Consider the following 25,412-nt stretch of genomic DNA (forward strand, 5'->3'; position numbering starts at 1 on the left):
TGCCTTTTGTTTTCTTCGTTCCCGTCGAGGTGGAGAACATCGAGGCGACGCAGGGCATGTCGTCGGAGACGGCCGTCACCTTCTTGTCTCGCCTGATGGTGATGGTGGACGTGCTGGTCTTCTCCAGCTCGCTCAACTTCAGCGAGATCGAGGCGGAGAAGAACATGTCGTCCGGCGGCCTCATGCGTCAGTGCTTGAGACTCGGTAAGCTCACCGTGGCGATCGTTTATTTTGTCTATTTATCCGTTTTTTTTTTTTTTTTTGAGGGAGGGCGGTCAAAATACCACAACGTTCCAGATTTTTGTCAAGGTCTTTTTTTTTTTAAAATGGGCCGTGGGTTGGTCCTTGGCAAGTAGCATGGAGCAGATGTTATGTTAGGGCCTTCGAAAATCACCAACCTGACCTCGCTCCGTACTCACTAGCCACACCCCTCAAAGGCAAAAGACACATCGGTACCATTGTGTGTGATGATTTGATATGCAAATTAATTGAGTTACTTGCTTTTTTGTGTATTGTGTGTGTGTGTGTGTGTAGTGTGTTGCATGGCAGTGAAGAGCTGTCTGGAGTGCAGGCACCGGCACGGCGGGAACACGCCGATCGCTACCACCACCAACAACAACAAGTGCCAGGACATGCCAGCAAATACTGTGAGTCACCGCGAAATCCAACATTTGATCATTGATAAAATAAGAATCATCATTGAAAAATGAGAAAAATGTGCCTTGCGACAAGTATGTGACCACTGGCGCTCTCCCGCTCTTTATATGCTGAAAGTAAAATCCCCGGGGCGTTCCCCTCCTGCGTCCTCCACTGGATTATGATTTGCTACTTGTTGAATAACGATTTCATTCAAACGTATTGCACATTAAATTAAGAAAATGTACAGCAAAATGTGAATTTAAGAGGAAACTCAATATTGAATGCAAATGCATTGTTCAATCTAACTGAACTGTACTTGGGCAGTGACCGTTTTGCGTACCACTAGAGGGAGCCGTTGAACACTTTTAGAATTGCTGTCCACCGAATGTACAGTACGTGCAGCATAATTAAGAGAAGAAAGGCAGAGAAAGTCCCCGACAAAGCCCACCGTATGCCTGTACGTCATATTGCGCTTGAATATACGATCCCATTTAATTTTATGTTCAAATTGTCTCTGGATACGTGCGATGCTGCCGCTCGCGTGTTGAAGAAGTAGCGCTTGTTTGTATCTATGATATAATTTAGCATTGAGCTCACTCTTAGCTGTGAAACAAAATGACATTTTCTTGAATACGGTGTGAAAATATCTCGTGTTTTATTCTCGTTTATTTATGTATGTATCGAACCATGTGGGTTATAAAGTAGCTCCTTTTAATTTCCATCCGTGGTGTCAATTATATGTTAGCATTTTGCTATCGGACCTAGCCAAGTGACATGTTTTGGTCTTCAAATAGACGGCGTTTCATTGCCTTTTGTTTTCACGCGCCAGTTTTTACACTCACCGCATCCAACGTGTCTCCCATCAAGGACCCCGATCGCCTCCTGCAGGATGTGGACATCAACCGCCTGCGTGCCGTGGTCTTCCGTGACGTGGTGAGCAAGGCTGATGTCAGGAAAAATGCCATTTGTGTTTGGCGGTGTCCGCTCGGGGGTGTAAATGTGAGTGTGGATGGTCATCGTGCCCTGTGATTGGCCGGTGACCAGTCCAGGGTGTCGTCCGGTCTCCCTGGCCCCTTTTGAGAAATCGTCAGCTCACTGAAGACTTATTGGGTTGTGTCATTTCCCATTTGATGGACAAGCAGGCTGCCCACAGTATTTAGCTTCATTATTTTCAAGAAATCCGTTTTGCATCATCCTTTTAAGAGCAATGTGAGGCATCGTCTCGTGACTCTCCTCGGCAGGACGACAGCAAGCAAGCTCAGTTCCTGGCTCTGGCCGTGGTCTACTTCATTTCCGTTCTCATGGTGTCCAAGTACCGCGACATCTTGGAGCCTCAGCGCGAGACGGGCAGGACGAGCGCCAAGCCGGGCCACGGCGCGCCCGCTGCTGCGGGTGAGTCCTCGACTCTCCGAATGTTCACGCGTGTCCATTCACCTGCCGCGATGTGATGCGGTTTACGTCGTTGGTTTCTTTTGTTGTATTTGTTTGTCTTTACATAAGAAACGGTTTAGTCTTCAAATCACCCACAAGGAGGAAGAACAAATGGTGATGGAGGTATATAACGAGTGGTTTATTTTAAAACGTGATGGTTTAAAATATGTTTTCAAATCACAAATCGATATACTGTATATAGAAAAAATAAATCTCAGCTCAATTTGTCATTTTTGTCACAAGGTAGCGCACCCTCACGTTGCTCGAATCTACTTCGGCGTGAGAAAAAAAACAGTTGTCAACTGGTATACATTCTTGAGACGAAATGAATTTCGCCTCCAGGGATTAAGTAAAAAAAAAAAAAAAAAAAAGGACGCATCAAATATCTCAGTAGCCAGCAGAGGGAGACATAATGCAGAAACCTGACCGGTCTCTTAATGGTGACCTGATTTTCTTTGATTTAAAAAGAAAAACACAAGGAAAGGGGAGGGTGAAGGAGGGGGGGGGGCACATCCCAAACCTCGCATCTATAAAGGAGGGGCACAGTATGGGAATGGAAAAAAAAACCTCTGCAACAGCCACATGAAAAAACTCAAATAACCGGCACATGCGGGAGGGGGCGGGGTCTTTTTCTGTCAATATATTTGATATGTTGCACCTCGTGTTCCCAATGTTGTGGACGGTGAGCGTATCATGCAATTGATATATCGGTCTCAAATATTTGACCCTTTCTAAAAACGTTGTCAGTCTCGGACTTATGTTTCTGCCCTCTCAGAAGCCGGGCAGACATTTGCGGACCCTCCAGACCCCCCTCCGGCTTCAGACGAGCGCTCGCTTCCCCGCAGCGAGCCGAGCGTCCCGATCGAGGGGCTCGTCGGCGTAGTCAACAGCTGTGAGCTCTTCCCCGAGCCTCTGCCGCCCTCCTCCTCCTCCTCCTCGGGGCTCAACGTCAAGGAGATCCTCAAGAGTCTGGTGGCCCCGCCCGTGGAGGGCGTGGAGGCGGGGCTAGAGACGGTCTCCTGCCCGGATCTCGCGGCCGAGGCCCAGAGGGCACCGCCTATGCGGTTCCACTCCTTTGACAGGTACCAAACGCTTTACGGTGACTCGACCTTGACTTTTTTTACCTTTTAAAATCTCACGGGAACCGGCGACACTCGTCAAGTCAACAAAATTAGTCCTCCAAATAATGACTTAAAAATTCAAGGGGAGGGGAAAACCTGATTCTGATTTTGGCTTTTTTTTTTTAATCATGAACATCAAATAAAGCAAAACGTCAAATAGCATCGTGCCCATTCATCCACTGCCGCAAAGACGAGAATTAGTGTATTTTAAATTCATTAAATTTGATGTAATAAACTCATCAATCTCAATCTCAAATGTCCTAAAATGAACTTTTGTTTGTCAAACAACTTGAAAGGCTCACCAGGCAAAGATGAGCTCGAAAACCACAAACGTGTCATCGTCCAATTTCTGTAAGCTGAAATGTGGACATCTTCAGGCCACCAGATGACAATCTGCCCGGCAGCTGTTCGTTTTTTTTAATTTTTTGTAGCTTGAATGCGAGTCTACGTCGAGTCCCGTGACTCGAGTCCTCTCCACCTTGTCATTCGAGTGCGCTTTAAACATGAAGGCCAAAGAAAATGCAAGATTGGCCCGCGTAAACCCGAAACCCCCGCGGCCTGCGAGGTGAGCCTGATGAATCGGTTTGGGGGGTGGGAGGGGGGGTATGGTGTATGAAGGTGGCGGGGGGTCTCCAGGGTGTTGATGACAGATTAAACAGAAGCGATCCGTGCGGCCGCCTGCGTCCGCCTGAGCCTTCGCGGCGCTAACGCGATGCGGCGGCCCCAAATGAGTTTCTACAGCCGAGAGGATCGTTTTTGAAAAACCTTTCACGCGCACGCCGTCCCCGCCGTATGACACGGTGAGGCGTCTCCCGTTCGCCGTGTCTGATTGTTTGCCACCCTGTCAAGCCAAATGAGCCGCCGGCCTTTCATTGGGCTGTCGGGATGGACGCAGATTGAACTTGACCACGTCGGGAAAAGGAAAATGGCCGCCAGGCGAACGACACCTGCTTGACGTCATTCAAAAAAGCCGTCGAGAAAAGCTCACTTGGCCTTACGATCGATGGAGGCGAATGATTCCTTTTGTATCACGACAGGAAACACGCCGGGATGAGGTGAAACGGGCGCCGCCGAAAGGAAGCGCCCACGCGGTTATGTGGCGCGGCGCGCCGCGGGGGCCTCGTTAATATTCATTCCCAGATGAATCCCCGCTTTATTCGCCGCAACTCAATTAAGACAATCCTATTAATAAAATATGCTCTAGATAAGCCATGCATGATTCATGAGCGGCGGGCTCATGAATTATTCACGTCAAATGTGAGCGCGGGGGGAGTGGGGGGTGGGGGGGGGGGGGCGGGGGGCTCGGGCGGCGTTCCTCCAGCGGTTCCCTCGTCTCCGGGAGATGTTCTGATAGCTGTCGATGAGGAGAGCAGAAGAAAGCGCCGGCAGATAAATGATGCTTGTCATCAGTTAGCTTCAGAGCGCCAAAAAAAAAAAGGAAAAAAAAAAATCTCTGGAGATGAGGATGCGTACTTTGGCGAGCTTTCAAGCTGCTTCTCTCACTCGCTGTTGGCGGGTTTTGATCTGCGGCGCCGAGGAGAAGAAAAAACAAAATTAGTGCAATTTTGGGTTTGCCGTCAAGCCGGTTGTCAGGCTGCGGAGCGAATGGGTTTCAGCAATGCAAGAGAACGAGGAATAATGAAAAGCGGGGGCCCGAACGAACCCTCGCACCCACGCCGCGATCGTCAAACGCGTTCTGCAGGGTGGACTCAAAAAGCTTCGCAATTCGGCATCACCCGCTTATTTCCAAGTGGCGCTCTTTCGCGGGTACTTTCGAGTCGGCGACTAAGCCGCTTCAAACCAAAATGGCCGACTTCCTGTTCCTGTTGAATTTCTGGCATGGGTCCTCGATACTTTTTTTTTTTTTTTTGTGCAGCCTGTTCTCATCTACGTCACGTTCATTTTGTCTTGATAAGTGCCGGGGGGATGAAATGTATTTTTTTTTCTTCTCTCCAAGTCTCCAGGGGGCGCTACCGATTGAACTTTGAAGGATTCCTGTTCTGTTTCGAGCATGGACCTTTTGAGACTTTTTTCACACGTACTTTTTATGTCCACCAAATTTTGTTTTTCAGCGCTAAAATTGTTGCTTTGTGTTGACAAAGCAAAACTTTGTTAAATAATTAATTTTTAAAAATTAACTAATTAATTAACTAATTAATTCAAAGATTTGGTGGGGATGTAATTAATTAACTAATTCAAAGATTTGGTGGGGATGTGTTGTCAAAAATACAAAACAAAGAAAAGGTGGACCAGATCTCACCCAGCCGTACTCTCTCCTCGGCTGTACATGCCAGGGGGGGGGGGGGGGGGGGTCACATCGCAAGCGTTTCCTGTAACATGCGACATGAAACGGAGGGATTGTGCGTTGTCCGGCTTTGAGCATTTCCAGAGACGGGCTTCCGACAGACGCCGGCCTTTCGCTTACACACCCAAACGGGGCCTCAGCTGGCTATCAGCCGTCATCCGACATCCACACGAATCCAAAGAGCAAACGCAGATGCGCCCAGTACAAAAAGTTCCTGTCTTTGATCATTTGTCCAGTCACGAGCGATTGCATCACAGATCGGCGGCCACAAAATGACCTTTTTCTCGTAATTACGTGCGTTTTGTGAAATGCCGAAGATTCGTCTACGCATTATCAATTATGCAATCCAAATGTAGTCAAAGCATATCAAGTTTGGATTTTTATTTGGGGACCAGGGTGGGCAGACTAAACATACTGCGGGTCGAATTGACCCGTTGACATTTTTGCGTGTATAAAACAAATTTGAAAAAAAAAACAATTTTTTTTGCTGTTAGCTTGATGCGTGTCAGATTGTGACGTTTGGACCCGCAGGAGCGTGGTGGTGCCCGTGAAGAAGCCGCCCCCGGGGGGTCTTGCCGTCACTACGGCGGGGGGCAGCCCCGCTACCGGCCCGGTGACGCCCAACATCTTTGCGGCTGCCTCGAGCAACCCCAAGAGCATGATCAACACCATGGGTACGTCTGCTGCCAGCTCCCCGAACGCTCCCGTTATTTTGCCGGTCCCATTTTTGAAAACGACCAAGCAAATTCTATCCACATTTGATCCAGTTCCATTTGGAGTTCACACGTTTGTTTGAAGACATCCAATCCACTTTGAATCAAATTGGCGTTGGGTGTGCCGGCTCGGAGGATTTGCGGTCAAACCCAATTGAATCCAGATCCGATTCGGTTCACTTTCAAGTCCACACGCCATAACAAATTTCTTTGAACGTTTCTGTTCACATCACACCAATTTGAAACTTGATCGGTTCCAGATAAAGTCAGATCCGTATACCGGAAAAATAATCGGAATGTCTTAACTCCCTGTTCTGATTTGGTTCCGATTTGCAATGCTCGGAGGGGGGGGGGGGGGGGGGCCCACAGATTAAAATATGAAAACAAAATCACTCCGGATCCAATCCAGTTAAACGTGGGTCGAATTTCAGTGAGAATCGGTCCGATTCTGGTGTCAAGCATCATCGCTTGACTTTTTCACCAATTTGAATAAAAATTTTGCACATTTAGGTGATCCAGGGGTCAAATATTCCAACCAGTTAGTTGTTTTATGGCAAAGAATCCACATACAGTAGCTGTGCAGCCATCAAGAAATGAAAACATCAATTTCAAAAGTCAAAATCTGTTTTCCTCGGATCGTGGACTCGATTCATTTCAGACCAATTGTTAATGTGGATGCTGGTTTAAAAGGGGTCACATTGACCCGTGAACGTGTTTGTTCATCCACACACGACCATGTGATCCACATTTACCCACTCTACCCCCCCCCTTCAAAGAAATGTTCCTTCTTCCTAAACTCCACCAGATGGCGCTGTAGACTTCCCCATGGCGGTCTAGCACGGAGGCGGATAATAGCGAGCTTTGTTTGAGCTCGCAGAATTCCCCCTCCTGCAAGCCAGCGACACACACACACTTGCCTCCCCCCCCCCCCCCCCCGAATGCACTTGTGTTCCCTACTTGAGATGTGCGCTGTACATTTCCGTGTTGACCTTTCACTCCACAGTCTCACCTCGAGGAGCGCCGTTACCTTTTGTTTGCGCCCCCCAGCAAATCCTCTTGGGTTTCTCGCAATTCTGTTAACGGGTCACTTTGACCCAGGGCAAGATGAATTCTCCGAAAGGGCTTCTTTCTACAGCCTCATTGCACGCTTTGCCAAAATGTGAAATTAACCCCCTTTTGGATTTCATGCTTATAAGCGTCTTAACTGGGTCGATTTGACCCGCAACTTAACAGGAAGCTGTCCAAACAAACAAACAAACATTAGCAACAAAAAAAAATCCCCTCTCCTCAGTTGAGCCTGCACAGGAATGAGGCCAATGCAGCGAAAAGCCAGAGGCATTCACGCAGATACCCCCCACCCCTCAGTCCCCCCCCCCCCCCCCATGATCTCACATTGTTTGGGGGTTTCCCCCGCTTCCGAAAAGCACAACACGCTTTATTGTCACCATGTCAAACATCTGATAGCGCTTCAGGTTCAGGGTAGCACCGGATCGCTTGGCGCTTCTTCGCGTTCAAGCTGCCGTCTTCCAAATCCGCCACCATCTGGAGGTTAACAGGCAGTCAGGACATCTTCAGTCCGATGAAGTCGGTTGAATCCAGATCTGATCCGGTTAAATTCGGGTTTAAAAAAAAAAAGCATTGGAAAAAAAAATAAGGGGGTGGATGATCAATATGTCAAAATCTCCTGGAGTGTTTGGATAAAACTTCTACTATATGTGTGGGCTAATAAGTTGCTGAACATAAATTGAATCCAGATCTGATCCGGTTAAATTCGGGTTTAAAAAAAAAAAAAAAAAAGCATTGGAAAAAAAAAAGGGGGGGTGGATGATCAATATGTCAAAATCTCCTGGAGTGTTTGAATAGAACTTCTACTATATGTGCGGGCTAATAAGTTGCTGAAAATGAATTGAATCCAGATCTGATCCGGTTAAATTCGGGTTTAAAAAAAAAAAAAAAAAAAGCATTGAAAAAAAAAAGGGGGGGTGGATGATCAATATGTCAAAATCTCCTGGAGTGTTTGAATAGAACTTCTACTATATGTGCGGGCTAACAAGTTGCTGAAAATGAATTGAATCCAGATCTGATCCGGTTAAATTCCGGTTAAAAAAAAAAAAAAAGCATTGAAAAAAAAAGGGGGGGTGGATGATCAATATGTCAAAATCTCCTGGAGTGTTTGGATAGAACTTCTAGTATATGTGCGGGCTAACAAGTTGCTGAAAATGAATTGAATCCAGATCTGATCCGGTTTGTCATCACGTCACATCATTTCATTTTGGAAATTCTAGTCATCCATTCCAGCCCCAAAAGAAAAAAAAAAAGATAATTGAGTTCATTTTTTTACCCCAACCCCTTTGCTCACGTGTACATGACACCCCATGAATGTCTTCTTTCATTGTATTTTATTATTATTATTATTATTATTTTTTGTCAATTGCAATGTGAAATGGCGACTGTCCTCTTCGCCACATTCAGGAGCCATCGACGCCTCCGCCGGCGGCGCCGGGCCGTCGTCCTCGTCCGCCCTCGTCAACGGCGCCACCAGGAAGAACCTCCCCGCTGTGCAGACGGTGGCGCCCATGCCCGAAGACACTCTTGAGAACATGAGGTACGAGCATCCTCCAGTCAACTTTCACCGAGCAGAAAGCGCAATTTTCATCAACAGCGTTTCAGAGAGGAGGGGGGGGGAGAAAATGGACCCTTTGTTGAAATCAAACATTTTCAAAAAAAGCCGTTGAAATTTCCCCAGTGTGGGCCAAATAAAGGTTCATTTATCTTATCATAAGGCATGATAGCATTTGATTCGTCCAGCTGGAGCGTCCACAGCGCACTCTTTCTTTACGATGACCTTCATTTGGCATGCTGTCGATTTAGTTCACGACTGCTGAGTCATGTCGCTCCTGGTTTTCGCTTCTCTTTCTGGAAATGGCGACGCGCTTCGAGTCGCACGGCTTGCATACTTGCGCAGGGATGCCAACTAAAGCATCATGACGACTATTTAAAAGATGGCATCCAAAATGTTTCAACAGAGGCAACAAAATCAAACTACCGTAATGTGATCTGTTATTTTAAACATAAGATGGGGACAAAAGAGAGAAAAAAAATTTTTAAGGAGCTTTCTGCAGCTGCTTGCCATTTGAAAAAAATATTTTGGAATAATTAACTGCTTAGTCGGATGATAATTGAAAAAAAAAAGAAAAAGAAAAAAATTTTGTTTTGGTCTCCTAAATCTGAATACCTCCAAACCAACTTTATTTTTTATTTATTTATTTTTTTTTTTTTTAATACGGAGCCCACTGGCCCCTAACCTGAAATGTGAGGTGGGGGGGTCACACTGTGTTTTTTTTTTTTTAACCGCTAAATGGGCGGTTAAACATAATAATAAATAAAACATATTCAGAAATAGCAACAAATAAATCTTAGGCGCAATCTGGAGCTTTTTTTTACCAAAAAAATAAAAATAAAAAAGCAGAACGTTTTTTGAGGTATGGGGGGGATGTCATTGGATTTGTCTAATGTCATAATTGTTCACTTGTGATAAAAAAAAAAATATTATTATTATTTTTGAACATGTTTTTTTTTGTTGCTATTTTTCAACGAGCTAATTGACCCACGAAATGGGCCAACCGATGAATCGGTCGGGCCCGAAGTGACGCAACATGTCTCTGTCGTTCGTGCGTGGCTTACTTGAAATGTTCTCGTTCGGTGGTGGCGTGTCAGCCAAGTCTGGAATGAGCCTTGGATGGATTTGAGTCTTTTCCGCAGAGAATTCGCCCTGCCCCGCTCGTGGCTCTGCGTTATATGTGTGTATGTGTGTGTGTGTGTGTGTGTGTGTGTGTGTTTTGTGCCCGAGTGCCCTTGCCTCGTCTCCCCTCGGCTCTAATACTTTGTGACAGTCCCGCCGGAGAGCCGGGCTTTTTCTCCGCTCACGTGTGTCCCTCTGCACAAATCGGGGGATCAGTTGCCATGGCAGCCGTGCCCGCCGTAACCTGGCGTAACCCGCCGCTCAATGATGGCTCAGTTTAGAACACAAACAAAAGAACAAAAATCTCTCGTTTCATTTTGAAAATAGAAACAAAGTAACAAATTCATGCGTTGCTTGTGTTGCATTATGACAATTAATGATAACTATTGAATGAAAAAAAAAGGTCCTGTCCGATTGTTTATTTGATATTTTATGACTGTATTATTATGGTTATTTTTCCGAAATTTACACAAAGACGCAAAAATTGCCTTTTTTTTTTTTGGTCCATATTTTAAATGTTGCCTCGTTGGCCTTTGCAGTATCACCTCCAAACTGGAGCGAGCGTTGGAGAAGGTGGCCCCACTGCTGAGGGAAATCTTTGTGGACTTTGCGCCCTTCCTGTCGCGAACCCTGCTGGGCAGTCACGGACAGGAGCTGCTCATTGAAGGTACGCCCACATTTTTTATTTTTTATTTTTTTTAAAACAAGATGCAACACATGAATTTTCATTGGGGTGAGGCAGTACTTCATCAGCCAGCTATCAAATGACACTTTGCAAAAATTGACGGATGGGATTTGAGTAGCCGATCCGTGCACGTGGTGCAGATCCACACGGCCTTGCTTACCAGACACATTTTTAGAAGGAGAGAATTGACGAAAAAGATTTGCTAGCACACGGCTAACGATGAGCATTCATGCGGCAGTGTTCTGGGAGGAGCCGAGCCGCACACATCGTAATTGGACGCACGGAAAACATCCATGTTCGAAAATTGAAATTCAATTTGGTGATTTTAGTTTAGAAGCAGCCACATGTGTGTGTGTGTGTGTGTGTGTGTGTGTGTAAAACTGGCTTTTGTTTGACCTCTTTTCACCGACGGCTCTTACCACCTCGCTCGTGCGAATGTTTGCAGACGTTTTATCTGATTATAAATTTACATCATTAAATGTTTAGTAAGGTGAACGGCACCTAATCTACTTCAAAATCATTAAGAACGCATGGCCAGTGCCCGGTCCTCACTTACCTAGTTAAAAACTTTTTCTTAACCTTTGGTGTTTTATTTAATCTAAAGGAATGTATTGCCTAAGGGCGCCCTCCTGTGTCTAGAAATGTGTCTTTTTCATTTCTTTTTCAAGCAGAAAGGGTGGTCCTCGCTTTGTAGGCCTTTTTACTCGGTCCTCACTGTGCAGCAATTGCAGGAATGTGTGTGTGTGTGTGTGTGTGTGTGTGTAAAACTGGCTTTTGTTTGACCTCTTTTCACCGACGGCTCTTACCGCCTCGCTCGTGCGAATGTTTGCAGACGTTTTATCCGCGCGTCGTCCCAGACGGGGATGAACGTGTGTTCTTTAAATACTGCCCGAATCGCAATATTTTTCTCTGTTTAACACAAAGCTAAATATCAGCTGGAGTGCAGAGCCATTGAATGTCGGCTAAAAATAAGCGCCGCCAGACAGAAAGGATGCCACTTGTGACCCACTTTGTCGAGCTTCTTTGTGCGCCGCGTTGAGTTCAAGAGTGGTCTTGAAATCAAGACGTTTGATCCCCATTCGAAGTTATTCCATTTTTCACCGTTTATTTTTCGGCTTGGACAGACGGATGGCGGAATTGAACAACGGCAATTGAAGAAATGTGATTTGTTTTCATGCTCGTGTTTTGCTTGCTGGAGGGAAAACGTGGAAACGGCTGCTCTTAAACTGGCCTTCCTCAACCCCCAGTGCCCCGTGAGGTGTACCTTCGGGGTTCTCAGAATTATTTGCAGTTATTTATGATCTTCTGACATAAATGTGCGCGCGAGGGGAGGAGCTTAATGCAGCGAGCAAAGCGGAGAAATTCTGTAGAAATAGTGTGTGAATGCTGGCACTGGCCAGCACTGCTTGGCACTGAAATCCTGCGCAATTAATTGCAATGTTGAAATATTGAACATTTTTCTTGTGGAACTTGAATTTGGGACGATTGGAATCGGTCAAAAATTCTGTTAAGGAGGAGCTCTACATCTCAATGCAATTATTAAAAAATGTTATGATCCAAACCGAGCGTTCCAAAGGTCCCGAAGGAAGGAGCGGAACATTCTTCCACCGTCTTATCATTTCTCACCCTCAAGTATGTGACAAACCAATATTCAGCCCCTTCAACTCCACTCCAGTGGCGCCATCTACTGGTTTGTGTTTGTCATGAGAGTTGTGCAGAAGCTTGAATTGCACAGACGACCGGTGTAAAAGTTTAAAAGCTCCTTGAGGAAAATTTGGATTCCATTTGGCCCGAGAGACGGCAGCGAATGAGGTCATTTGACGTAGAAGGGGGGGGGCACGGCTGGAATTCAAGTCTTTGTGCTGAAGAGAAGTTGCAGGCCTCCAGTACTCAACAGCAGATCGCAACACATTTTTTTCTAGCATTTTGGCAGCCACATTTTGAATTCAATTTCTCATCCCAAAACTCGTCCTGCGTACTTGCAGGCGGAGACGCGAAACACACTTCGCCGAAGCTCAATTGAGCCGTCTTTGCACCTTTCTTCTCACATATTTCAAACTCCAACCCTCACCCTCAAGTCAATCGAAGCGTTTATGATCCCACCGGTTTGTGGTCCTGCCTCTTGCGGCTAGCAAAAACAAAAAAAAAAAAAAAAAAAGCCCGGACAAATCTGAGTATGTATATCTGAGTTGTTAGCCTCCCTGCGCCGCTAGTTAGCAGCGACACGGCGCGCAGCGACCGCGGCCCTCTTAGCGCCTTCAAAGTCCAATCTTTATTTGCGCTAATCTTTGCGGTTGTTGACGGAGGTCCCTTCCAACTTCCTTCCGTCCTTCTCCACCACAGTTGGAACACTGTTGCGGGGGCGCACAGGCGCACCCTTTACTCGGAATTATGAGCCATCCATCACTCCTAACGTTATCCGGGGTGGAGCCCCCCCCCCCCCTTGTGCTCCTTGGTGCCCTTTTTTTTTGCCTCACCCTGACCTCTCACCCCCCCCCCCCCCCACAGACATGCGGTCTCTGTTGCAATTACGCTGAGCTGCGGGAGCCGGTGGCCGGCGCGCCAACACTGCCGCTGTTGTGACGGCCGCCGCCCGAGACGTCGACCCCCCCCCCTCCCCCTCCCCACAATGCCGCGTTGGCCCCAGGCCGCCGTTTACGCCGAAAAGACTGGCAGCTCCCTGTTTCGAGAGAACGCCTTTAGTTTGTCTACCGGCGCGAGGCCGAGGTCAGACGAGCGCCCGACTCCCGCGTCACACACGGCGCGGCGTGTCAGCGCCGTAACGAGAGGTCGACAGCGGCGGCGGCGGCGCCCCCCCGTGTACGAGAGAAGGGTCACTTGGTCTCAGAGTCTTTACGGTGTGCTCCTTTGGGGGCCGCCTCGTTGAAGCGTCGGCTTGGGACGCGCCGCCGCGAGATGGTGGCGGCGAACTTCACATCTGGCCACCATGTTGCCGTCAAAACCAAATTTTTTTTTTTTTACCCAGCGGCACTACGGAAGACGATGCCAGCGGTGTCCACTGAAAAATAGCTTTGTGTCAGAAAAAAAGGTCAAAGGGCATGGTAAAAAAAAAAACTGCAAAGATGTGAATTAGGAGGCAAGACGATTTATTTCATTGCATGAAATTTTATTGGACGTTTTCAAACGGTGCACTCTCGCGAATACAAACAGAAAGTCAAGCTCACCTTATTTTTCACAACCTGTTAATTAATCATTAATTCGATCAATATGGATCATTGTCTTTGGCCAATAAAGCACCGCCGATATTTGCAAAAGTGTGGCAACAAGCGGCGGTGCTGACGCCGGCGGGCCGCACGAAGCCATCACGGCGCCGCCTTGTGGCTGACCGACGTCGTCGCTCTGCTCTGAGTGACGGCTCGTCATTCCGGAGACGACGACAACTTTCTTCCAGTCTCGGTGGCCTTTAATGAGCGCAAAACGTGTGTGTGTGTGTGTGTGTGTGTGTGTGCGTGTGTGTGTGTGTCTCATGACTGCACTTTAATGTGTTCGTTATTTTCGACCACATGAAAAATAACTGGAAGAACTGGAAGATTGACATTTGAGCTCAATATTTTGGAGTTTAAAATATGAAAGTATGTTGCGCACGTGTCGTCTAGCTTCTACAACGCTACATCCCAAAAAAAAAAAGCAAAACGCAATCTGTCTAAGCCAGGCATGTCCAAAGTCCGGCCCGGGGGCCAAATCCGGCCCGCGGTCGAATTTCATCCGGCCCTCGGCCCCCCGTCATAAAATCAGTGCCGTCTGGCCCGCAGGTTGGGCGCAATGGAACACGTGTTGCATTGACTGAGGTCTCGTCGACTGGTGAGTGATGTTTCATAGAGTACTGCTTCCCTCTAGTGGCTAAATGAGTAATAGCATTCACTAAATGAGTAGTAGCATTTAGACACTAGAGGGCATCACTCACGAGTTAACAAGACATCACTCCGCGTTTATATTGACTGATATGTCATATTTCAAATTCCTGTTTCAAATGAACCAAAAGAAATTCTTAAGATTGTTGAAATTAAAATAAAAATGGAAATGTGAAACAGACTGGCTTACTAAAATTTGTTGAACAATATTGTTGTTCAATGTAAAGAATTTCAGCCAAGGTCGGCCCCCCGACATTTTACAAAAAGTTTGGACACTCCTGGTCTACGCTAACGGCGTGTTAATTCTTTTTTTTTCTCTCCAGGCCTGGTGTGCATGAAGTCAAGCACGTCGGTGGTGGAGCTGGTGATGCTGCTTTGTTCTCAAGTAAGTTTGCCTTCCACTCGTCTCGGGGGGTCGATTGACCCCCGCGAGGTATGCGCTTCCAAGCGCACGCACTCGCCTCCGCTGGCTAGCTTCATATTTGCCATCATTAATAAGGTCACGTAACACGTATGTATCATCTTCACTTATAACCGCGTCCTTTTGTTGATGTCGAAAGTTCCTGCCGCTGACGACCAGCAGCAGCGACTTTCTCGCCTGGCCTCATCCCGCCCCCCCCCCATCCCTCCCCCCCGACTGAGTGATTACCTCAAAACTGCCCCTGCGAGGCTCTTGTTAAGCCCTTGTTTAAAGCAAGGTCGGAGCCCCCGATGTAGCAGTAAGAAGGGAGATATTTAACATACCTTCTGTCAGCCCATCAGTCTCGCAATCGGGACGGCCATAAGGAAGCCATTACTCTGCCTCTTTGGTTGGATCCAAGACACCAGAGGGCGGATGGGCTCGGCCGCCGACGTCTTCTCTCCGCCGGGGTGCCTGGCCTCGCTTCCGCGGGAGCTGCCATTCAGTCTCCAATCAAAAAAAAAACAAAACAAAAAATGTCCGAAATGGGACAGCCGGTGTTGAGTTATTTCAAGTTCTCCGGAGGGGCTCCCTTTTCTGCTGGACATTTGAATTTATTTCACGTGAGAGCACGTGAGACCCCCCCCCCCCCCCCCCCACCCATTGATTCTCCGTGGATCCTCAGCTAGCATTTCGGCTGCTCCAGAGCTTTCTGCCATTAAGTGGCTCTGAGGATGAAATTCCGGTTGAAGCCCCGCCTACTAGAAGTGCCCCCTGCGTCCTTTCGCACAGAGACCGGCCACCGATGGCAATTCTGTTAATGGGTCACTTTGACCCGGGGCTAGATGAATTCTCCGAAAGGGCTTCTTTCTATAGCCAAAATGTGAAATTAACCCGTCGCCTGTTGGATTTCACGCTGATAAGCGTCTTAAGTGGGTCGTTAAGACTGGTCGTCTTAACATGGGTGTGCCGCCACATTCGCAACCCCCGAACATGACAAAAATGGACGCTCTATGATGGTTTTTGCTCAATCCCGAATCCACTAGCAAACAGAGGGGGATTGATTGCCTGTACAGGAAAACCCCGCAAGTAGTTGACGCTCCACCCGAAAAGCTTTGTAATGGCCTACAGATGCCACAAGATGGCGGTGCAAGCACGCCCAACGACGAGATGAAACTCCCCAACTCACTTCAACATGTTGCCTTGGCACGAAGATGCCACCAGATGGCAGCGGAATCTTTAATAGGGGAGCTTTTCAGCAAACGACGTCCTTTCGTAGGCGATGTTTGCGAATGCCAAACAACAAACCCGTCAAGTGAGGACGTGTACTTGATCAATCGTGCAAAGCAGCAAATGCACCCCCCCCTCCTCCCCCTCTTTGCAATAATGCATTGGGACAGCTAGCGGGGTGCTTTGCTGACCCCTTGAACCCTCACTGTTTAGCGGCCTGTCACTTTTCTGCATGAATTAGCGCTAACGACCCGCCTCCTCTTATTCTTGCATACTAATGGCGGCCGTCACGGTTGCGCAAACGCCAACGCCGCTCCGCTCCGCTTTCCTGGGCCGAGCGAAAAGGTCAAGCAGCTCTGTTTCTTGTAACAGTTTGAGTGTACGCGAGGGAAAGGGAGGGGGGGAGCGAGTGGGCGGGGGCAGCGAGAAGGAGCGGAGCCAGTGGAGATTTTAGTGATGGAAGGCCTCCAGATGTGGAGAGCATCAGCCAGCAGATAAAAGCGAAAGGCTCCGGACGCTCTGACAGGTCGGATCCAAGCGCTCACAAATACTCGCCGTCCTGCTGAATCTCAGCCAGATGAAAGCGGGGGGGGGGGGCCCAAAAAACAAAACCCCAGTGATGGGATTTGAGGTTCATATCTGTTTGCTGTCATTGATGGGGGAAAATGCGGAAAATGTCAAATGTTCACAAGGCGCTTTTTGGTCGTGATGGGATTTGGAATTTATTCACTGTCATTTGTTATAACGATGTAATAAATGTACATAATGTATATGATTGGGTTTGAAATTGAACACAGATTTGAAATTGGACTCGCAAATTGGTGCTGTTGGTAAATCCATCTCTCTCTTTTTTTATTTTTATTTCTTTTATTCATCTTAGGCTAGCTGACCTCTCTGAGTTCTTCCACCTCTTTGTCCCCCGCCCGGTGCCACTGGAGGCATTGAGGACAAATCAGAACTTTTTTTTTTTTGTTGCCCATCGCTCAATTTTGGAATGACTTCCCCGAAATAGTTGAGCAAGACCTCCTCGTCGTCCATTTTTTTTAATTTTTTTTTTTAGAGGTGTCTTAAAACACATTTTTATTGTTTGTCTTTCGACTCTGCATTGTTTTAGGATTTCATTGTTTTTTTTTGGCTGTTTTTTTTTGCTTCTTCCATTTATCATTTGAACTGTCGTTGTTTTTGCATGTCTGATTTTTAATTTGTCAGCTGCGGTGACTTTTCAAGTCGAGTTGACTTGATCGTGGAGCGGCTGGCTTGTCAATTTGACTTTTCTGTCATGACCAAAACGTGTTTGAAAAATGTTACGTAGACCCGTGAGAAAAAATGGCCGCCAGATTAGTTCCCAATCTAGCTTGAAGTCGAGCGAAAAAAAAACAAAAAACGTTTTGGGGATCTAGCCCGATACCTAGCATCATTATACTTGAGACCCGGTCCCCTATTGCCTCTTGCCGACAAAACGAAATGAAAAGTTCTATCAACATTTTGAAATGTCAAACCCGTCCATCAAAACCTTGTCCGTAGGTGTCCCGTGCGCCTCCATTTCTGTGTTTATTTTTGTCACGTGAGCGCCCGAGCGGGGCCCGACCCCCCCCCCCCCCCCCCCGTCCAAATCCACAGCGTCTTACAGATACTGTATCACAGGGGGAAAAAAATGAGGGGGGGGTGGAGGGGTGCGAGTTATGTAGAGGTTGGGGGATGGGGGCTGGGGGGGGCACAGGGAACATTTGGAGACCAGATGCTCAGCAGTTTGTTTGCAGCGTCTCCTGGACTAAACACGTGCGCGGGTCACCGCCGCCATGTTAGTATCAGGTAAGACGAGGAAAAAAAAAATAAAAATCTTGCTGGCACGCCTGAGCGATGCTACGCGCGCAATGGCGCAAATCTTTGACAGAAAACATCTTCAATGAGCTGAGTGATCTGACCCGAATTTGTTATTTGTTCCCGTAACCGCTTTCTTTCCCCACCGTGATTTTACGGGAGAGAGGCGGCTTTTCCCACAGCGAGGTCTTCTAATCATTTCCAGAGACGGCGAATAGCAAGTCAGGCTTGGTGGGGGTCTGGAGGGGTTTTGGGAGGGGGGGGGGGTCAACTCGCTCGCTAATCTGTCACTGCGCAGGCCGGAGGAAATGGCCGCATTAAAAGCGGGGAGGATACGGTTTCATCCCCGCAATTAATGTCCGTGCGGTGTTTACGGATCTTTTCACCGAGCGGGACGGCGAAGATCACACATGTGGTTTGCAGCTTCTCACCGCCGCCATTGTCTTGTCAGTGAACTCGACGCTCTTTCCTTTTTTACGGGGGGGGGGGCGACGCTCTGAGAAAAATGTGCCGTTGCGACGCAGTTGACTTTGAAGATTGGTTTGTTGTCTTGTCAGGAGTGGCAGAACTCCATCCAGAAGAACGCCGGCTTGGCCTTCATTGAGCTCATCAACGAAGGAAGGTACGCAGTCCTCGCCTCGTTGAATTTTTTTCCGTATCGATGTCACCTCATCTGGACGCTCGATTCCGGGGGTGGGGGGGGGGGGGTCAACCTGAGCGCCAGCCCCAAGGCAGGAGCATCTCAATCAAGTTCAATCAAGCTGCGAGCGCTGTTGTTGAAATGGTCTTCAGATTTGGACGCCAAATATTGATTGAATGCGCTTTCGAGGTCTTAGAACCCCCCCCCCCCCCTCCCTAAAAAAAATCTCTCATCCATCTGTGGCGAGTATCTGCTTCAGATTGGGGCAAATTCCCAAGTACGGTGGAACCAAAAGGCCCGACTTATGCTCCATTTCCTTGTGTTAGATGTGTCCACCCAATATCATGTTGCCGGCCGAAACCGGTGTCTTGGGGGGGGGGGGTGAATTTTGCGCTGGTTTTATTTGGAATGTCAAGAGTGAGTTTTCCAGCTTGTTGAATTCGTTCAAGATCCATCCATCCATTGTCCACCGCTTATCCGGGGTGGGGTCGCAGGGAAGCCCAGCTTTTCCTCTCCCCAGTCACTTCTTCTTTCAGCACTTCCCGGGGGAGGGGGGGGGGGGGATCCCAAGGCATTCCCAAACTGTGGCACGCGGGCCAGGTACGGCCCACACTTTTCATTTCAAACTGACCCCGCCCCCTGTCAGAGAAGGGAAAACTTATTTGGCCCTCACGGGAAAAGTTTGAGAGTCTCAAAGGATTACAATTGCCTGGGGATGCCACAATATGGCTGCAAAGCACTACTTTTGTCCAAATGGAACTCCTCAACTGTAGTTTCAGAGCAGAAGCCCAGGTCGTGCCTGAGGCCTCCTAACGTGGGACGTGCCCCTAACACCTCACGAGATGAGCGTTCAGGAGGCATCCTCATCACATGCCCGAGCCACCTCATCTGGCTTCTCTCGACGTGGAGGAGAAGTGGCTCCACTCCGAGTTCCTCCCAAATGAGCGAGCTTCTCACCTCATCTCCAAGGGAAAACCCTGCGGAGGAAATTCATTTCGGCCGCTCGTGTCCGAAATCTCGTTCCCGGAATTTCCTTCTTTCAGTCATGTGACCAAAGGTGGGGGGGCAGGAACGTAGATCGAGAATGAAGATGTCCACCTCGTTGCCACGTTGTGGCGCTGTCCTCCTTCCTGCCTGCTGTTGTGGGCGTGGCCCAGACTTGAGCTGGGAGGGATGGCGCCGTGTTCCATTGAGCAGATCAGGAAGCGGCTCAGCCTCCTCGCCCATCTGCTGACCCATCTGGACTGGTCACCCCCCCCCCCTCCACCCCCCCACCAATGATCCTGTGCGGCCAGTCTGGCCCAGGCTTCTCCCAGCGTCTCCCGCCCCGTTGGCGCCGGGACAAAGAGTTGGCGGTGGTGGCGCACTGCGCCGACCGCCGTGTTATTGTTCGTTGGTTAAGATTACGATTCAAAAGTGGGGGGGGGCACCGTTTCATTTGAGCTGACAAGAATTTCGAAGAATCAAAGAATCATACAAGAAAAATGTCCAGTGATTGAAGAGCGATGTCACTCTAAAGCAGTGGTTCCCAAACTGTGGCACGCGGGCCAGGTACGGCCCACACTTTTCATTTCAAACTGACCCCGCCCCCTGTCAGAGAAGGGAAAACTTATTTGGCCCTCACGGGAAAAGTTTGAGAGTCTCAAAGGATTACAATTGCCTGGGGATGCCACAATATGGCTGCAAAGCACTACTTTTGTCCAAATGGAACTCCTCAACTGTAGTTTCAGAGCAGAACAGCTGTCCAAATCGCAGACGGACGGACGTCTTTTATTTCTGCGTGCTCAAGCCCGCCGTCTTGGTGGGACTGCAGGCAAAATTACGGACTGTATCGAGCGCTTTTAATTAAAACAATGCCAGCCTAATGACCGCCGAGGCATTCGCGAATGCTTCTTGCAAGTCTTGACCCCGTCAAAGAAGCCAAATGATGCATTTCAGAGCGTCGTACGCGACTCGTATCTGACCGTCTATTCTCTGAAGGTTGCTGTGTCACGCCATGAAGGACCACATCGTGCGGGTGGCCAACGAGGCCGAGTTCATCCTGAACAGACAACGAGCCGAGGACGTCCACAAACACGCCGAGTTTGAGGTAATAACCTTTTGAGTTGAAAATATATATATATAGTTGTAAAAATCGCTAGCTGGGTAGCTTAGGCGCTAGCCAATTCAAAATGGTGTTTGGGTTGATCGCTAGCTGTGTATGTAGTTAGCTCAGCTACCGTACGTTAGCTAGGTAAGGTGAGGTTGCTAGCATTTGTCGCTAGGTGGCTTGAGGGTTATATTCGATGCGTGTTCAATATCGAGGCAGTTGTCGTCGTGTGTGAGTATTTGTATCGGCGCGCGTCCTACAAGCAAGCACACGGCGAGGCCCACAGCGCGTCACCTCCGTTAGCAGCTAGCGCGCGCGCGGGGAGTGATGACTTTCTTATCTGCCAACAGCAGCCGTCCTCCAACAGCTGCTTGATTTACACTCGGCTCGGGATCCTTGACCCGCCTGATAAACTGCCGCAGACGTCTGGATGTGCGATGTCAGAAGAAGACGGGGGAAGGTTTTGAGAGGGGGGGTGGAGGGGGGGGGAGTGTACCTGGCCCCATCCGTTCTGTCTGCCAACGCCAGACAGCTAACACTTTATTATCCCCGCCGTACCTCTTCAAAGACTCGGGACACCCATAAGACGCGTTTTTAACAATCAAGACAGCGTGAGGGGCGGCGTGGCGCGACGCATATAAAGGATATTTGCCGCGGCGCGTCACGTGATACCGCGCCCGGATCGAGTTAGCTTCTTGATGAGCGATACGTTCAAGTATAATATCTGACAGATTTTAAAATTGATGCGGGAAATTCAATTAGCTCCCGGCTTCTGTTAGCAAATTAGATTTTGAAGATCAGCCGAGCCCCCCCCACCCCCGCCCACCCGGGAGGCCTTCATAAGACAATCGCCTTCAAGCGGCAAAGAGCTCGGGTCGCTCTGGGTTAGGTTTACGCACTCCTACAGGATGCGCTTGACATGATTCGCGTTCAAATTGCTAGTTATGCTATTATCCATCCATCCATCCATCCATTTTCTGAACCGCTTAATCCTCACTAGGGTCGCGGGGGGTGTTGGAGCCTATCCCAGCCGTCTTCGGGCAGTAGGCGGGGGACACCCTGGATCAGTTGCCAGCCAATCGCAGGGCACACAGAGACGAACAACCATCTACGCTCACACTCACACCTAGGGACAATTTAGAGCGTCCAATCAGCCTACCATGCATGTTTTTGGAATGTGGGAGGAAACCGGAGCACCCGGAGAAAACCCACGCAGGCCCGGGGAGAACATGCAAACTCCACACAGGGAGGCCGGAGCTGGAATCGAACCCGGTACCTCTGCACTGTGAAGCCGACGTGCTAACCACTGGACTACCAGGCCGCTACTTATGCTATTATATTATTGCTATTAATATTGCTAGTTAGATATTAAAGTAGGCACGATAAGGTTAAAATAAAAGCTCCAACTAAGAACAGCAACTATTTGTGATTCTCACATTTTCATTTGTACATTTCAGGTTTCTTCTTAAAAAAAACCCCCACTGGAATAAAATCGTCGACAATTTTCATATTCAATTATACATTTTGTATTCATTTATCATGTTTGGTGTTGTATTGCTGTAAAAATGTGATGATTCAGATTCGAGTGTCTAGGACTTTTTTTTCCCCCCCAAATAACTTGCAAGTTTATTTTTAGTTTGTCTCGTATTTTTCAAACGTTATTTAATGGCAATAGGAAATTGACCAAAATTGTGACATAGAGGAGCTTTCGGCCCAACGCCGGCGATTTGTACGTCCGCCTTGTTATTTTGCCCGACACAAAAGAGCCCATTTCCTCTTCAAAAGGGGGCCAATAATAGACTCGGCGCGGTGATATGTAGCTCTTGCTCCGTCCTTGACAGCTGACGGTCCTCGCGGCTCTATTAAACTATTTTCCTTTCTGGTCTTAATAGCCCCACCCGCCTAGCCGGGAGCCCCCCCCCACCCCCCCGCCCCTCCACCCCTCCAACCGACCGGTGATTTACGGCTGTCCTCCGAGGGAGCCCCGATATATCCCCGCACTGTCTGCTAATATCTCGGCGCGCTCAAGTGTGTTGACACAAGCCGGGGCATTCGTCAGTGTGACAAATGCGCCATTGGAAGGACGCGTTTATGCCGATCTCGCAATAGTTCCTCAAGCGGCATCGCCACCGTCTGCATGGAGATGGCGGGAGTTTACCGTCAAACAAACAAACGAGTACTGTTTTGGAAATGACTAGGCAGTCCATCGCAAGAGGTGTTTTATGTGTGCTAAGTGGAACTGCCTCGTTTTCTAAAAATTGCACAAGGGTTGGCCGGCCCGGTAGTCCAGTGGTTAGCACGTCGGCTTCACAGTGCAGAGGTACCGGGTTCGATTCCAGCTCCGGCCTCCCTGTGTGGAGTTTGCGTGTTCTCCGCCGGGCATGCGTGGGTTTTCTCCGGGTGCTCCGGTTTCCTCCCACATTCCAAAAACATGCATGGCTGGCTGATTGGACGCTCTAAATTGTCCCTAGTTGTGAGTGTGAGCGCGGATGGTTGTTTGTCTCTGTGTGCCCTGCGATTGGCTGGCAACTGATTCAGGGTGTCCCCCGGCTACTGCCCGAAGACGGCTGGGATAGGCTCCAGCACCCCTGCGACCCTAGTGAGGATCAAGCGGTTCGGAAAATGGATGGATGGATGGATGGATGGATGCACAAGGGTTAAAAATACTCCTCCCACGTGCTTTAAAAATATTCAAACACACGTTTGACACACATATTAGAAGCAGAGAAGAAGAATATTGTATAGCATTTCTTTGAGATGTAAAACTAAACTTTATCATGCAGGGATGTCATAATCATATCAGAGCCTCGCATCGGCCCAAAGCTCGGAAGGAGTAATATGACGATGATGTTTGTTTTATTGGGAAGACGTAAACCCGAACCCGGTTTTCAGTCACTGACCCAATTAGACATGACAAAAAAAAACAACAACATACAGTACTTACGTGCATATTGATTTGAAACGATGTTGAATGAGCTTACCGCGTCCCTCTTTGCCCCCCCCCCCTCATGAAATCAGTCGAACTGCAGCCAGTACGCTGCCGAGAGACGAGAGGAAGAGACCATGTGCGACCACCTGATCGGCGCCGCCAAGCATCGGGATCACGTGACGGCCAGTCAACTGCGGCAGAAGATCGTCAACATCCTCACCAACAAATATGGCGCCTGGGGGACGCTGGGCCAGAGGTGAGCATGCAAAAGATTTTGTCGGTACCAAACTGATATTCCAACAAAACATTTCGAGGGGTTTTTTAGTTTTTTTTTTTTTATTTTTAGGAATGGTCAAGTACCGATACTAGGTATCAGTATCAGGCCGATACTGGCCTTATTTCATGGTATCGGGTCATTCATAATTTGTGTCAGGAAGACAAAGGTCCTCAAAAAAAGAGATAAAACATCGGTGGGGGGGGGTTCCCATTTCCAAAATAAAACAAACAAAAAAAAAAAACTTAAATCACCCAGCTGAGGTTTGGGGGCTGAGGGGGTTCAATTGAGTCAAGGTTATAAAGAGTTGGAAGATTACAAAGCAACCCCGATGAGTGAGAAGCTTCCTCATAACTCTGCTTTGATGGGATGAGGCTGCCGGTTCATTTTTCCCGAAATCCTCCTCGGTCAGCAAACACAATTACAGCACAGAACGGCCTTTTGCCCCCAGGGGGGGCGCTTGATTGGCCACTCATCCGACAGTTTGGCGGCTGTGTTCGTGTGTGTGTGTGATTGTTGGCGGAGGCGGGAGGGGGGGGGGGGGGGGGGGGGGGTCTGTCCAGGCATTCATTGACCTGTTCAGCAACGCACACCAGCACCTAGCGGTCGTTTCGGACTGCCTCCCTCCTCTTTTCGACCCCCCCCCATGGGTCTTGTTAAAATAAGCGCTCGTTCCACTTCTTTGCCGCCGGCAGCAAAGTGGAAAGATCAAGAAGAAGCACTCGTCTTGGACAAACTGAGCACACATGTTATGTTTGTTTCCTCTGCCAATTGGTCTCATCATTATTCATTTCGTAGTTCGCAAGAGTAGTCCCAAAAAAATACAAATAGATCCTCAACTAGCTCTCTAGCTAGCTAGTTATCTGTCTCGCTAGCTAGATGGCTATCTATATTGCCAATTGGTCTCATCATTATTCATTTCGTAGTTCGCAAGAGGAGTCCAAAAAAAATACAAATAGATCCTCAACTAGCTCTCTAGCTAGCTAGTTATCTGTCTCGCTAGCTAGATGGCTATCTATATTGCCAATTGGTCTCATCATTATTCCTTTCGTAGTTCGCAAGAGGAGTCCAAAAAAAATACAAATAGATCCTCAACTAGCTCTCTAGATAGCTAGTTATCTGTCTCGCTAGCTAGATGGCTATCTATATCGCTAGTTAGCTAGCTATCTGTCTACCTCGCTATCGAGCTAGCTAAAGAGCTTGCTAGCGGTTCTGGCTAGCTAGCTAAAGAGCTTGCTAGCGGTCTGGCTAGCAAGCTCAGTGTAATTAACTCGCTAGCTATCCGCACATATCGGTATGATGTCATCTTTGTACTACTGTATTTCATTCCCTCACCCAATGACAATTGGTAAGAGGCTCAAGAAGGAATCGGATGAATAAGCGCTAACGATAATGGAATCTGAATCACAAATTTCTTAGCAATTTCCTACCCTATCATTAAGCTAGTGTTGGGGGGCGGAGCTTTGGCCACCATCTTTCATCGTCACAGAAAGAGCACAATTATATCGCTGCATTTTTCAC

The 25,412-nt window shown here is 48.2% G+C and overlaps 2 protein-coding genes across 2 annotated transcripts in view; one reads left to right on the top strand and one right to left on the bottom strand.

Annotated features, from left to right (window-relative positions):
* The window catches only part of LOC127608577 (high mobility group protein B1-like), a 201,297-nt gene extending 200,112 nt beyond the window's left edge, over positions 1-1,185 (bottom strand). The window contains exon 1 of the mRNA XM_052077728.1: positions 1,175-1,185. The gene's annotated coding sequence lies outside the window, so the exon portion shown is untranslated. The remainder of the gene's footprint in view (positions 1-1,174) is intronic.
* LOC127608545 (neurobeachin-like) overlaps positions 1-23,873 on the top strand; it is a gene marked incomplete at its 3' end in the record, with an annotated part of 68,654 nt that extends 44,781 nt beyond the window's left edge. Inside the window, 12 exon segments of the mRNA XM_052077666.1 lie at positions 30-204; positions 535-651; positions 1,469-1,572; positions 1,881-2,031; positions 2,810-3,152; positions 6,028-6,170; positions 8,682-8,814; positions 10,491-10,618; positions 14,832-14,893; positions 18,517-18,581; positions 20,580-20,688; positions 23,707-23,873. Of these exon segments, the coding sequence (XP_051933626.1) occupies positions 30-204; positions 535-651; positions 1,469-1,572; positions 1,881-2,031; positions 2,810-3,152; positions 6,028-6,170; positions 8,682-8,814; positions 10,491-10,618; positions 14,832-14,893; positions 18,517-18,581; positions 20,580-20,688; positions 23,707-23,873 (1,697 nt within the window).
* Positions 23,874-25,412: the final 1,539 nt, after the last annotated feature.

The sequence above is a fragment of the Hippocampus zosterae genome, chromosome 10 (genome assembly GCF_025434085.1).
Source record: "Hippocampus zosterae strain Florida chromosome 10, ASM2543408v3, whole genome shotgun sequence".
Classification (NCBI taxonomy): Eukaryota; Metazoa; Chordata; class Actinopteri; order Syngnathiformes; family Syngnathidae; genus Hippocampus; species Hippocampus zosterae.